Below are 14,620 nucleotides of genomic sequence, written 5' to 3' on the forward strand. Positions count from 1 at the left end.
CTACAATTAAATTACTGTTTTTCCACAGACCAGTAGGAATTTATAACCAAAATGGTAAAAACTCTTTGCAGAATTTGGTAACTGAAAATTTCTGGTCTAGAGATTAAAGATATTTGGAAAAACAATTTGGTAAAGCAATTACACAACAGCAAAAGTGTGAGAAACTTAGAGAAGAGAATCTGTCCAGGGAACATATAGCTCCACGAGCTGCAATTAATCCCACAATGAGACACTACCAAGACCTAAGGTGCTAAAGATAAGGAAATTATAGGAAATACACTTACACTTTTGAGGTGACATTGTTAGCCAGGGAGCCTTCATAGTATGGAATCCCTTTGCTGATTACAACATTAATTTGACCACCCAGAGTATCTGACACGACACCTGCGTGAACACCGGCCATACAAAGTGATGATGACTTGAAGAAGGAAGGGAAAGAAAAATTTCATACTACTAAGTGAATAAATTAAACACCACACAATACATTGTAAATGCTACACTGTCCAGTTACAGTCTTTGTTATTATTACATTAAAATACTATTCTTAGTTAACTGTTATCTCGGTTATTTAGAAACCATTCATCTTTATTTATTATTAAATTTATAAAAACACAAAAAGAAGGCCCTACTGTGTCCTCACCCAGCTGCATTTAGAATGTAACTGTTGTAATTAAATGACCTCAAACCAACACCAAGGTGCATCAATCTGAAAAAGCTAGACAGCCTGGCTCAGCCTATAACAAATTATATTAGGCAACAAAACATTTAAATACATAGAAAACTTTTTAATACGAAGCACATTGAAAGTATGTTTGTTTATTTTCTCACAATTAAGGGGTGAGGCACTGCAGATTTTGTAGCTTTTAGCCAAGGGGTTTTTTATCATAACTTGTGGTTAAACATGATTTAACCATCCAGCACTGATCCACGTAAAGCCACAGTAATACATCCATACAACTCATCCTAAACAATCTATGTTCTACAAGTCAGTGGAGACCAGTAATAAAAAATGTTTTTGCAGGGTGTTGTGGGTTAACAGGGAAGTGAGTTTTTGACAGGGAGGTTGTGGCTAAACCAATCAGTGGTCAGATGTGAATATTGGCACCTGGTGTGGCCACTGAAGACATGGACTGCCTCTGACAACACAGGGGTTAAAGCAGAGCACTCGGATGGGAACTTTCTCCTCTTGGTTCCGGTGGTGAAGAAGTCTCACCTTCCACCCAGCCTGTAGCTGGGTAGGGGAGGAGGAAGTCATGCAGCCTGGCTGAGGGGTGGTGACTGGATTGAGAATATAAGGTTTTATCTCATTGTGCTGTGCTGGAAACTGAGGGGAGGAGGAAGAGGAATGTTTTGGGAAGGTTTTTCATTCTGAGTTCTGTGTGTGTTCCTTTTTACATATTGTAAGTTATTAAAGATTTTTCCTTTATTCCTAAGCTGGAGCCTGCTTTGCTCTATCCTTGGTCACATCTCACATCAGCCACTGGGGAGAATATATCTTCATGGGGGCACTGGCATTGTGCCAGTGTCAAACTATGACACAGGGTATCATGTTCTTGCCTTTTCTCCTTGGATGACAGAATCTACTAACAAATGTTACAGTGAAACTTCCCTGGCTTGCAGGCTACAGGTGTCACAGTGATCAGCACTCATCACACCAAGTCCACCAGGCTTGCCCAGAGTAAGCTCACATCCAACAGGTCTGGCATCAACACAGCTCCCCTCTCCATTAAAGTAAGAGCATGGGATTTAGTAGGAGATGCAGCTCTCTCCTCCCTGCTCACCAGATGTCAGCAGTTAGAGTTCTGAGCCCTCAAGGACTTTGAACATTGGGGTCACACAGAAATGAATCAAGATTTTGGGTACTTTTTAAAGCAGCAAACAGTTCCCATAGATTTGAAAGAGATGCATAAGAAATCTCAACCTGAAACTTGGTCCAAAGTGCTGGACAATTTCATTTTTTTCCACACAGCCTGACTTCTGGAAAATTCACAGCCTTTTTTCGTTGATAAAGTATACAAAAAGAAAGTCACAGGGCATTTATTTCCTTAAGTTTCCTTAGGAAAAGGTTTTGTTTTGCTCCATAGAAAACAATTATTCCAGATTTTGCAAAAAAACTCCCAACAAGCAGAATTCCTATAGATGCTGCAAATTTGTGAGGCAGAAAATCAATTTAATATTGTTACTAGCCACAAAAATTACCTTGCAGCCACTTAGTGAGGACTCACTGGGGACCAGAACATGTAACACAGTTACACTGTGGAGACATTTTTACATGAGGGTGATTGTTTAAGCAAGCAGCCTGGGATTTGCAAATATTTGGGGAACAAAAGAACTAGGCACATTTTAAGTTTGTATTTAATACAAAAATCTTTGGTTACCAACATTTTTACATTGTCTTACCTCTGTGCTACATCTAAGGGCTTATTAAAAGAGTATTTTAAAATTAAAACCAAGGATTTAATGTAATTTTTAGTAGACTGCTAGCAAAATTATAATAACTTAAAATAAACAAAGCAAACATCCTTCCATGCTATGGCAAGTTTATTAACTGACCTGCAAAGGCTTACATTAGAAAAATACTGTATAGGGTTTTGCAGTGTTTTAAGCAAACAATACATTATTAAAGATATTCTTTACCAATTTATAGAACTACTCTTACACTATTAAATTTGTTTTGCAAATTAGCTGCTGAGCACAAACAGTATTTCATCTCTAAAGTGTAAAAAAAATTAAGATCACCACTAAGACAGTGCTGAAAGAGGCACTACATTGTAAAAAATAAGACATCATTAAAATAACTGGTTCTTTCTTTATAAATCTCAATTTCCCAGCCTGAGAAAACCAACTAAAAGAAAAGAGGAAGTAGAAAAAAACCAATCTTTTGATTGATCCACCCTTCTCTGCAGGACTTAGACAAGTATTTGAGACTCCACTACACTACTCCACTTCTTGGAGATGGCAACATCTGAAGCACCTGTCATTTAGCATCAGTGCTAAAAAACGAGCAGCATGTTACTCACTTTTAGGAGGTACAAATCCCAGCACACAGGAAGCACAACTAATGCAAACAACTACAACTGACTTGCATTATCGATCATGTGTTTCATGAAAATTCACTTGAGCCCATATTTTCACTTACATCTCTGTATCCATGAGGAATAGTGCCTGAAATATCAGCAAAAGGAATCACACATCCAGCTGGACAATACTTACTGAAAGAGAACAAAATATCAATTCAGGATACGCATGCACCTACAACTCTCTTACTGTTATAATAAAGTTATGGTTTTGATTTACAAGACTCTGCTATTCACGTATCACTATATAATGATATCTCCTGAGATCTATCAAATCAGACCAAAAATACTCACAAGTACACAACAGGAAGACAGACATTTGAAAATGTTTTAAAATAAGTCCCAGCTGAAAGTACAGTTCCAGTCTCAATATGATGAACTAGTAAAGCCAGCATTTCATATTATGAATACTATGTGGCTCCTGTAAATTCAAAGTCATATAACTAAAAATATTATTGAATTTTATTTTATGGACTAGAGACTTTCATATCTATTTGTTTTGTACCCTTAAATAAAGCATCTGAAAAGTAATGCTATTTTGTAACAGCTTTTGGCAATGCTTAGATCATAAAAACTGGCCAAATTACCATTAGCTCATAAAAAGCAAGAGGCAAGACACCAGCACCTCTGGAGCAAGCCTGTGTTCATGTTCTAGGACCATTTCATACTGCACACATGAAAATTATTACATCTTCAAGAGCTAAAAGTAAAGTGGAGCAAATGCATCAACATTTTCACCACAACTCAGCAACAGCTGAAGCAATGCTGTAGGTTCCATGAAAACAGGCAGATTCAGAGACTTTGTCACACACTGACTAATGCCAGAACCTTCAACTAGAGCCCTATTTTGGAACCTGGGAAAATGAAGGAGAAATGAAAAGGTTGCACTTTGAAATGTTCCAGGTTACCATGGCTTAAGTTCTCCAAAAATTAAGCTTTGACACTTCACAGTAGTCTGCAGCTTTAAACACTGGCCTTGTTTTAGATGGAAACGGGAAGGAGACAACAGGAAAATGACACATTTTCCCCTCCAGAATGTAGAGCATTCTGTGTCTCCAAAGAACCTCATTAATGAGAACCAAACTGTGAAATGGGTCTGCAATTTCTAATACATGTCATCATTTAGTGCTCCTCAGGTAACTGTAATACAAATTTCAGTAATTAAGTTGTGTACCTGCTAAAATACATTTATAAAAGCAATATTCTTTCTATGAAAATGAGATATTAGCTTCTATGTGTTAGTGCAAATTAAGGTTATACTGTATAATGCATGTAAATAAAACAAATGGGAGAGACAGGAGGAGGAAGGAGGAATGCAAATGTCAAAATTCTTCAGCTCTAACCCTAATTAGTTTGTGTCTCAAGTTCTCTGGATGGCCAATTTCAAGCTGCATCAGAATATGTAACAAAGCAAAGAAGAAACACTAAAATTACTTCTTTAAAAAGACTGGGAGGAAAACAGATAAAAATCAGTCTTACTTGAATTCTGGTTCGGAAAAGTGACTTGCATTGTCTAAACAGGTAATTAAGTCTGGAAAGAAAAAATGTAAGTCAAAAGGATGAAAAAGACAAAAGGCTGAATATACTTTTTAAAGTGCACAAATACATACATTTGAGCCTCTGAGGCTTAACAAAAAGTCTCAGAATGAAAAAACCACATTCCTACCAAATTTTCTTGCAACAGATTTTGTATAACAGTAGAACCTTACTAATTTTCTGAGTAACTGAGAAATCTACTGAGAATATGATACTAGATAATACTACAAAAATTCATTTTCTATGCAGCCTAATTTTAATTTATAGCTATATTTCAGAGATAAATCAGAAACAGAAACATATGCTCTTTTCACAAAATTATAAATAAGATAAAGAGGCCTTTGTTTTCACCATTTAATGGTTCTGCAGTGCTGGACACTGAGAACACCACAGAGAACAAATGTTAGAATGCTGTGTTATTGGCATCCATGACTGATACCACAAATTTCTTGTTTGTGTCTGCTGTGTATCAAAACCTACAGTCCAAAATACAGAGAGAAAATACCCTGCAAAATTTAAAACAGAGACTCTTTATCTGCTCTTTTTAGAATAACTTCCAGATAGGGTTTTTTGCCTTCTGAGTCAGCGGCTGCTGCTCCTTCATTTCCTTGCAGATGACGTGTTATCACTCACCTTTATAATGAGTGGGAGGAGATGCAAAACAAATACAGCAACCTCTTTCAGAGGCTTAAAAGAACCAAAACCAGGGGGAAAAACCCAAGAAAAGGACAAAAAACTAGTCTTCAGATAATGACATTAAAGGAGTACAGGGTGCTGCTACTGAAATAAAAATTTCCATGAGGTTAGTCTGTGTAAAATATAAACAGTTGTTAAGAAAACTTGTTAGCTACCTGCCACCTTGACTACTACCTAAAAACATGCATTTTGTCCTGAATCTGAAGCAGTCCTTTCATTTATAACAGACAACTGACATTTTTCCTCTGCTATTCAAGGTAAGCTCTGATACCGTTTCTTTAGAACTACAGCAACTTTTAGGTAGGCAGTGAAATTTTCTATGCAGAAGTATCATGAAGAGTGTACTAAATTTTTAGAAGTTAATTTGTAAGAAAATGAGAGTAAATGAACTGGTTCTGTTTTTACTAGACAGCTCTAATTTTGCCAGAAGAGAAAAACCACCAAGTAATTATAAATACCTGATTTGCCAGTGGTTGAATAAGCTGCAAGAAATCCACGCCCAGAAGTGTGAATTCCACTCATGAACTGTACTGTGACTTCATTACTTTTTGAAGTAATTAAACCATCCATTTGAAAGCCAAACCCACAGTATTTTCCTGTGGAGAGAACGAGGAGAACAAACATTGACCCAAAACAACACATGTAATGAGCGTCTTATTCAATTTCCAGCCTCTTATTTCATCTGCAGTAGAGGCTCACATTAGTTCTGGTGTATACTCAAAAGCAAATCCATGAAAATGACATTAAATAATGCTTAGTGGTCATTTAAAGCAAATGGCAGACTGAGTTCCACATTTGTTTTGTCACTGTCAAAGGTCTTGTATACCCCAATACCTGCAGATAAATGCGACCTTATCCCATTCATCTCTAGCCATGCATAACCTCCAAACTCAGAGCTTCAAAGAACATGAGGAATCTCACAAGGCAAAGGATCAAGTTAGGACAATGAGAAGCATCTACAGAAGGAAATGAGAAAAAAGCCCTCCTTTTCCCAAAGCTGCTGAAGCACTTCCTCCTCATAGACTCTTCCATGGTTTCTGTCACATACTTTCCCTAATTCTGGACAGCAGAGGGCACAGCTCACTGCATTTCAGCAGTATCCTACATATATCATATCACAGGTAAGCACCATTAAGATAAATTACCAGTTAGTTCATTTTCTATTTTGTCACACCTAAAAACCATAACTGTGGTAATCACATATTCTCTGAACAGGGAGAGACATAATTCTCTCTCCCAGGATTTTCCTGGGAAGCTGAAAGTCTGTGAGAAAGCTCAGACAAAGAAGAAAAACAATTATCTTCACTTGCTGCATCTGTTGTATGGCACGTGGGGAATGTGCTATGGAGATTGTTTACAAAAGGGATTTGTTAATTAGACACTGGTGATGGTGTTTTGGATTGATTGACCAGTTAGGTCAAAGCTGTGTTGTGACTGTCTGTAAGGGTCATGGGCTTTTCTTTAGTATAGTATAGAATGATATAGTATAGTATAGTATAGTATAGTATTAGTGTAGTATGTAGTATAATATAGTATAGCTTAATAAACCATTTGTTCAGCCTTCTGCAATCACGGAGTCAATGCACACTACTCCTCAGTTGGGGGTCAGCCTGAGACAATACATAAAAAAGGTTCTGTACCTGGGTGCTTCTCTTGCCATAGAAAATGAACAAAAATAACACAATTTCAACTGCTGGAGTCCACACATATTGACAGTATTTGCCTTATGAAATTCTAGAATTGATACCACATTAATGGATGAATGGCTGTTAAACAGGCCCCCGTCAACATGGAATTCTCCAGTCCTACTAACTAGAAGCTTTAGTTAAGATACCGATCAGTTAATTAACTTGTTTAGAAAGAATAATCTTTTCTTCTACAGGCTACCACGATCATTCGATATTGTAGAAACCATCTATAACTCTATTTAAGATTCTGCAGTGGATAAGCAAAGTGGATCATCAACAACAGTAAATGACACTGCCTTTGTTTCAGCTCATCATTCCACTTGCTTTCCTCATAATGAGTATGTTATCATGTAGCAGAAATAGCAGAAAAAGTGGCAAGACTCCTTTCTCAAATAAAGGCAAATGACCATACTAATGCAGAGGAAGTGGAGTAATACAGTCCTGCGGGAATAGTTCTTAACAAATATAATACAAAATAAATATAATATGTACGCCAATTTCCTTTAAAAAGGGAACTGCACTCCCAAACACTATCAAAATAATTTTAAAAAATTTCAAAGTTAAAATACAAATTCCTGTCATTATTCAGAGCTTTCTAGATGTTTCTTATTCAGATTTTTTTATTTAACAAAGCAAGGATATCTTCTAATAAAAAAACAGAAAAGTTTTTTTTTAAAGTTTTGTTTTCAGCCACTGGATCTTGTTACATGAGCGACCATCATGAGACTCCTCTTAAAACACCATTTATCCCCTTCTTCCAGCAAATACAAATACACAGTGCAAGCCATTTAAATCCAGCTTGGATAAACTCTCCAGGGCTGCTTGCCCCATGGACATACAGCCTTTGACAAATGTGTCACAAGAGTGACGCACTTCATGATTAATAGTAAGGCATACTTTTGAGACTATAAATCATTTTTCTAACTCTTCCCTGGCCTCTTGCATGATTTTTGACAATCTTTTAAAAAGCAAGCACTAGGAATGGACAAAGCATGATGGCAGCAACACTTCTGTCAGAAGTGTGTGCAGAAGATGTAATATTGCTATTTTGTCTGCACTTATGCATTGAAGGATCCTGAGTGCTTTTGTAAAGCTCCAATACAGCAGGAGAGGGAGCTCTCATGTCTTAAATAAGTACTTCTGACTGCAGATGCACAGTGATTTGAGTGTACTGAAATCTTATAAACTCCTCTAGATCTCACACTAGAGACAAACCTAACACTGAGTATTTGAATCTTCTTTTGATTTCTTCATAAATATTCAACAGGCTTGGAATAAGCACTAGCCCTTAAAAGCTTCATTAGAAACCCTCTCTGTTTATCAATGAACCCACTAACAATTTATTTTTTAATCTAACCAGCCCACTTTTAAGTCATTTTGGGTTAAAAAAGGTATGACTGAATTTCAGATTTTGTAAAACAAGTATTTTAATGGTAGACCATGTCAGCAGTCCTGAATGGAAAAACTTAATATAAGTCCAGAATTTTCCCAAGAAAATTCAAGACACTGTTTAATCTCTCCAGTGTCTGTTGCTTCAAACATTAAAAAAAACCCAAACCCTGCCTCATCTGTATTTGCCACTGTTAACATCACTGTTTGTCCTGTGATTTAATTTATTAAGAGCAGAACAACACACACACTTCCCCAACACACTGTGCTGCTACACCAGCAGGCCATAGCTAAAAAGCAAGGGAAACAAATGCAGCAAGAATTTACTTAAACCCATGAAGTCCCTTGTAAAAGTGAGTAATAGACTAATCAGAAGTTGACATTCCTTGCCATTTAAGGTATTCAGTGTTTCCCATCTTAGACCAAGTCTGGCTCAACAGCTCCAAGCACATACGTATTTTCACACCCACTTACCTAGGTAACAGTTGCAAAGACGGTTACTAAACCTAACACTCCACTAGCCTCTTTAGAAAAAGACTCAATTTAGTGGGATCAGCATGTGAAATACAAAGCTGTGTTTCGTGTCAGGTACACACAATCAACGTGTGATTATAATATGTGTGGAGTCCAACCATGGGAGTGTTATAAAAACGAATTCTAATAATAACTGAAAAAACGAAAGCATGGAAGAAGGCCTTTGAACCTATCCTTTGTTTACAATTAACTTTTATAAGTCTTTAGTTGATTTAGGAGCATTTGAATTAAAGCTTTAAGGATATTGGTTTTTTGACAGGAACTTTCTGCTTGTAGTTAAGCCTTAAAGAGTTTTGCAATAATAACCTTTTGAAATATAATTTTAGAATATTGCATGTAGTAAGGATCTTCGAAACTATAGCTTTAGAATATATAAAAAGGAAACATTCAGCTTGAGCAAGATGAACATCAACTCAAGGATTAATAGTTTTGACCAAGGGAAGCTGGATATCACTGTTATGAGATTTATAGCCCTTGCAATCAAAAGGTAGACCTACATCTGGAGATTGGACCTCACCATCTGGGAGATTTCTTCCTTCTTTCAGAAACCTAACCACCACCACCTGGGATACTCCTTTTCCGGGATACATCCCGAGAAAAACTAAATCACAATAGTGATTTAAAATTGTGATGTAAAAATTTGGAACAGAAACTGCTGATGAGTAAAAATTTGGAATAGAAACTGCTGAGAAAGCTTATGAGTACCCCTATAAATACCTGTAAGCCCCAACTATCGGTGTGCAGTTGGAGGGAAAACTTCCCCCACTGTACCCAGCGCTGTATTGCTCATACTTTACCATATTAGTTAATAAATTGATTGTTGCTTGATTATTGGCCTAGTCAAGCTTTGCATTCATAATAAGCATTTGAATTACACAAAAACAGTCTCAGTGACATAAATATTTTTCTCCCTGTCCAAATTAAAGGTTTAGGAAAGAAAATAAAGTTCATCTGCATAATAGCTAATTTTAGAAAAAGAAGAATGACAATTCATTTTGTGTTTTATGCAAAATAACTGTTAGTGTAAACACCCTACATACACCTTGATGTAGATGAGAACATCACATTGCTATTTGGAAAAAACCCACTGATTCTAGTGGTGAAATTATCCTGAAGAGAACAAAAATGAAAAACATTATCCAAGGATGGAAGATATTTGGACTATATACCTTTTGAAGCCTGTCATCCTTTAACACCACCAAGATGAACAGCTCAAATCACAGTAAATCCATATAAAAAGAAAGGCATTTCAGGTAAGATATAGATAGATAGATAGATAGATAGATAGATAGACAGACAGACAGACAGACAGACAGACATATTATGAGTTTGTAATAATGTTGGGGAGTTGTTTGTTCTGGGGGAAGGGAAAGGGTCCAGGACTTGGTGGGGGTAGGAGGTGGACAACTCAAAGAGTGATTGGGCCGGAGCATCAACCAATCACTCGACGCCCTGGAGAAATTATTGGTCCAAAATGAACACCGGTAAAGACCAATCAAAGTGCCTGAATTCCACCAATCAGTGCGCGGATCCAAAACCCACCAATCCTGGACCAGGGATTTGTTATAAAAAGGGGAGTTTTCGGTGCTTGGGGTTCCTCTTTCTTTCTTGTTCTTTTTCTGTTCTGTTGTTCTGTGGTTCTTTGGCTTTCTTTCTGGTTCCCTTTTCGAGCTGTTGTGTGAGGATCTGGGCTTATCCCAGGTTCTCTGTTCCCACCGACTTGTTTTTGAATAAACAAGAGCCTGTTTCAATCGCTTTCTGAGATTTGGCCTCGTTCATTTTTGTAACAGACAGACAGACAGATGATAGATATTTACACCTTTTTTTCATGAAGATACTTCTAGTTTTACAGTTCCCTCTTCACTGCTTACAAGAACTTTGCAAACTACTAGGAAATGTCAGAGAAAAAAAACCAAAACCAGTATTATATGATAGACATAATTCATGCTTTGTAACTATATAAAAATTATAAAGATCCAACCATGCCTCTGACCCCCAAGGCCAGAAGCAGGGCCTTCTTTCTATTCAAAGATTTCCCTGGACTCGCCCAGATAAAATCGTGCCTGTTAATGAATGAATGAGTCCTTCTCGGGCAATAAGCAGCCATTTCCCAGCAATGTCTGAAACATTCAAGGAACTGCACCTGGAAGAGATTACATCGAGGACCAGCGAAGTTATGGTTACAAGTGAAAAGAAGACTATCTTGAGGAGCCCAGACAGCCATCCGAACCTATGGACTAACTTTTGTACAGGTCTGAATCTGTATAGTCCCCGTTATACATATGAAGGGACATACAGAAATCTTATGTCATTTCTGCTTCAGGCGGAATAAACTGTATATAAACTGGCTACCTGAAGCAGTCGGTGTGAACCACTGGGGAGACGCTGACACCATGTCCATCCGAACCAGGTTCACCCAGCGTCAGAAGTCCGGGGTTGATGCTGTCTTGGCTGTGGTGGTTTTATAGTATTCTATCTGGTTTTCGATCTAATAAATTTATAAAATTATTTTCTTATAAATTTGGCTGCCAGCTTGATCATTTACAACAAACCACACTGCAGTGGAGCTTCCTTTGTGAATCTCAAATATCTAAGATTATTACAGGATCTGTGTTGCATTTATGATGCAGCTGCTGTTAAAAAGTAACAGAAGTACCAACAGTACACCTGAGTTCTATACAAGACAACAGTTCTCAAATAGTGACAATTAAAGCTCCTACCTATTTCTGTCCTGTTAGGGCCAATGCCATTATGAACTCTCAGGTAACTGGAATGACAGGAATCGGAGTCATCAATATCAAAATCACCAAACTTGATCTGAACTCGCTGCCCAGGCTTCACACGAATTTCCCACTCACACACAGTGCTATTGGGAGAGGTCTGGGGGTAGTTTATGGAGGCCAGGGTCCCGCTCTCAGGGCCCAGCACAGTGTGTCCACACCCGTCACCTAGGAAAGAACAGACAGAATTCAGCTCCCACGTTCATCTTCAAAGCCTCGTATCACACCATACAAACCACTTTGTGAGAAAACTCCAAGGGTAACTCCCATGCAAATGACACAGCAATGGTGACAAATACCACTCAACTACCATTGCCTTTTGCTTAGCTTATCATCACAGGCAACAAGAGTCCTGCTACAACCTCCTCAATGGGATGGAAAGTGATCCATAATGACTTACAAAACTGCATGGAAAGTATAGGAAGTGTCCCTGCTATTTCGTACTTCCTCAAAACAGTACAGAAGGAAAAAGGTGCTGAAAAGGATAAAGAAACCTGACAATAAAACAAGGGCACATTGGTTTTCCTGAGTTACTGTACTCACAACACAATGAAAAAGAAGTAGAAAGCCATTGGACAGCAAATAAAATACAGCATATTAAATAAAGCTCTGACCACTACCAAACTGCAAACACATTGTTTTCTACTGTACCACTATTTTAATCCTGCAACTCACTCCTATTTGGAGAACATACTAAATTTTTCACAATTTTCCTATGACTCCAACCTGGAGCCTTCTACCTAATATTTGAATATTAATTTTAAACAGCAATAACAGTACTAAAACTAATTTAACAAATGGAAAACAATACCACAAATTGTGTATTGTCAATACAAAATTATAAAGAGCGAACTAATACATTTGATTACTCAACAGCTAGACATGCATTTCAACAAGTTTTTAGCACAAGAAGTACAAGAATTTCGGGGGTGGTTTAGAAATGTGAATATTCTTACAGTTCACAATGATCACCATGATTCCTAATGACAGAAATTTGTTTTGACAGTTAAAAGTGTTTTATATTACACAATAATACATGTAGTTCCTCTACTGAATATGATAAGGTAAGCTGAGCTTTAGGTAAAAAACTGTATACATACGTAAGAAATTTAACTAAATTTCAAAAATCTTAAATGTATTACATGCAAGACTGAGTGGAAAAGTAAGTCCAATGCACTGAAGAGATGTGGAAAAAACAACTCCCTGTGATTAAGTTAACTAGGTCTGATTAACGTGTGTAGTATATGATGTAGATAATTCGTGCTTTAGAAATTGTATAAAAATTATAAAGATCCAACCATGCATCTGACCCCCATGGCCAGAAGCAGAGCTTTTCATTTTCAAAAGATTTCCCAGACTCGCCCAGATAAAATCATGACCATTAACGAGTGAATGAGTTTTTCCTGGGCAATCAGCAACCATTTCCAAACAATGTCCAGAACATTCACCGAACAACACCTGGGAGAGATTACATCAAAAAGTGGCAGTGTCCTGGCTACAGCTGAAGCGAAGACAATTTCAAAGAGCCCAGACAGCCATCCAAACCTATGGACTGACTTTTGTACTGGACTGAATTTGTATAATTCCCATAATACATATGTAGGAACTTATAGATATCTTATGTCATTTCTGCTCCAGGCAGAATAAACTATATATAAGCTGGCTACCTGGAGCAGTTGGTGTGACACTCTGGGGAGACACTGACACTACGTCGGTTCGACCCAAGTTCACCCAGCGTCAAAGTCCGGGGTTGACACTGTCTTGGCTGTGGCGGTTTTATAATATTCTATTTTTGGTTGTCGCTCTAATAAATTTATAAAATTTTTTTATAAATTTGGCTGCCGATTTGATCTTTTATAACAACCTGTTTGTAAACACAACTAATTTTTGCCAACAAAACCTATTCTCCTTATAATCTGAGAACATTGAAAGATAGCTGCATGTTACAAAAGCTAAAGTACTGCTAGTATACACAGAATCATAAATGGATGTGGATGTAAACTGCAGTTGTTTATCTTGCTAGCAGTCTGGGATGAAAATGATACATCCTTGGAAAAGTTAACTGAAATATCTGCTTAGTAAAATAAAAACTTCTATTTGTGAAGCTGTTTTTCAGCAATGTTTTCATTAATGCAATTTGCTTTAAAACACTTTGTTCTATCCCATGGCAAATATTATTTCTATTTGGATGACAGCTAATCAATTACTCTAAGTTAGAGTTTCTCTAACACAAGACACCATTGTTCAACATTACAAAGAGGTAACCTAAACTGCACGTTTTATATATCACTATAATCCTGGTTTCTTTCAAAAGGCATGTTATAAACCAAAGAAAAGTGAAAGCTTTCTTATGCAGAGTCTGTTTGGCTTTGATTTATTAGCTACTATGCATTCAAATGAAAGATTTCTAATTAGCCTTAATATGCTAACACTTAACAATAAAAGACTCCTTTTCTAGTAAAATAGCTTTTCACAAGCAAATTCACACACTACTAAATGCGTGGAATTTATTACATTAACAACAAAACCCAACAAATATATTCATGGTGATACATGGAGTTAGCATATCAAAACTCTTTATACTGCAGATATAAAAATAACTATAAACACAAGCAGCAGTCAGTTTTAGGCTTCATCCTAAACAAAAGCAATGAGCCATTAACCAGTTCTCTGCTTTTCCTTTCCTGTGATGGGATAAGCAATTGCTTATTCATTCACAGGTTGAAAATACTCTGCAAATACATTGACACAGTGGCCTTTTAAATATGAAATCATACTAGCATTCACCTGTATGGGCAGATACACTGTTCTGAATGCATTTTAAGGAAAATAAAAATACTTGCATGAACTATAATGCTCAGAAGTTAATTATTTCTCATTTCAATAGGCCTGTTATTGCAATGAAGTCACCACGCAAATA

At 37.0% G+C, this 14,620-nt stretch overlaps 1 protein-coding gene across 4 annotated transcripts in view; it reads right to left on the minus strand.

The window, feature by feature from the left end:
- The window catches only part of DCBLD2 (discoidin, CUB and LCCL domain containing 2), a 46,652-nt gene that overhangs the window by 15,004 nt on the left and 17,028 nt on the right, over positions 1–14,620 (minus strand). For all 4 annotated transcript variants that reach the window (XM_059837923.1, XM_059837924.1, XM_059837925.1 and 1 more), the window contains 5 exons: positions 11,641–11,868; positions 5,768–5,905; positions 4,557–4,608; positions 3,140–3,212; positions 285–418 (listed from right to left, as the gene is read on the minus strand). In XM_059837923.1, coding sequence (XP_059693906.1) covers positions 285–418; positions 3,140–3,212; positions 4,557–4,608; positions 5,768–5,905; positions 11,641–11,868 — 625 coding nt within the window. The remainder of the gene's footprint in view (positions 1–284; positions 419–3,139; positions 3,213–4,556; positions 4,609–5,767; positions 5,906–11,640; positions 11,869–14,620) is intronic.

Source organism: Haemorhous mexicanus, chromosome 2 (assembly GCF_027477595.1).
Source record: "Haemorhous mexicanus isolate bHaeMex1 chromosome 2, bHaeMex1.pri, whole genome shotgun sequence".
NCBI classification, from domain to species: Eukaryota; Metazoa; Chordata; class Aves; order Passeriformes; family Fringillidae; genus Haemorhous; species Haemorhous mexicanus.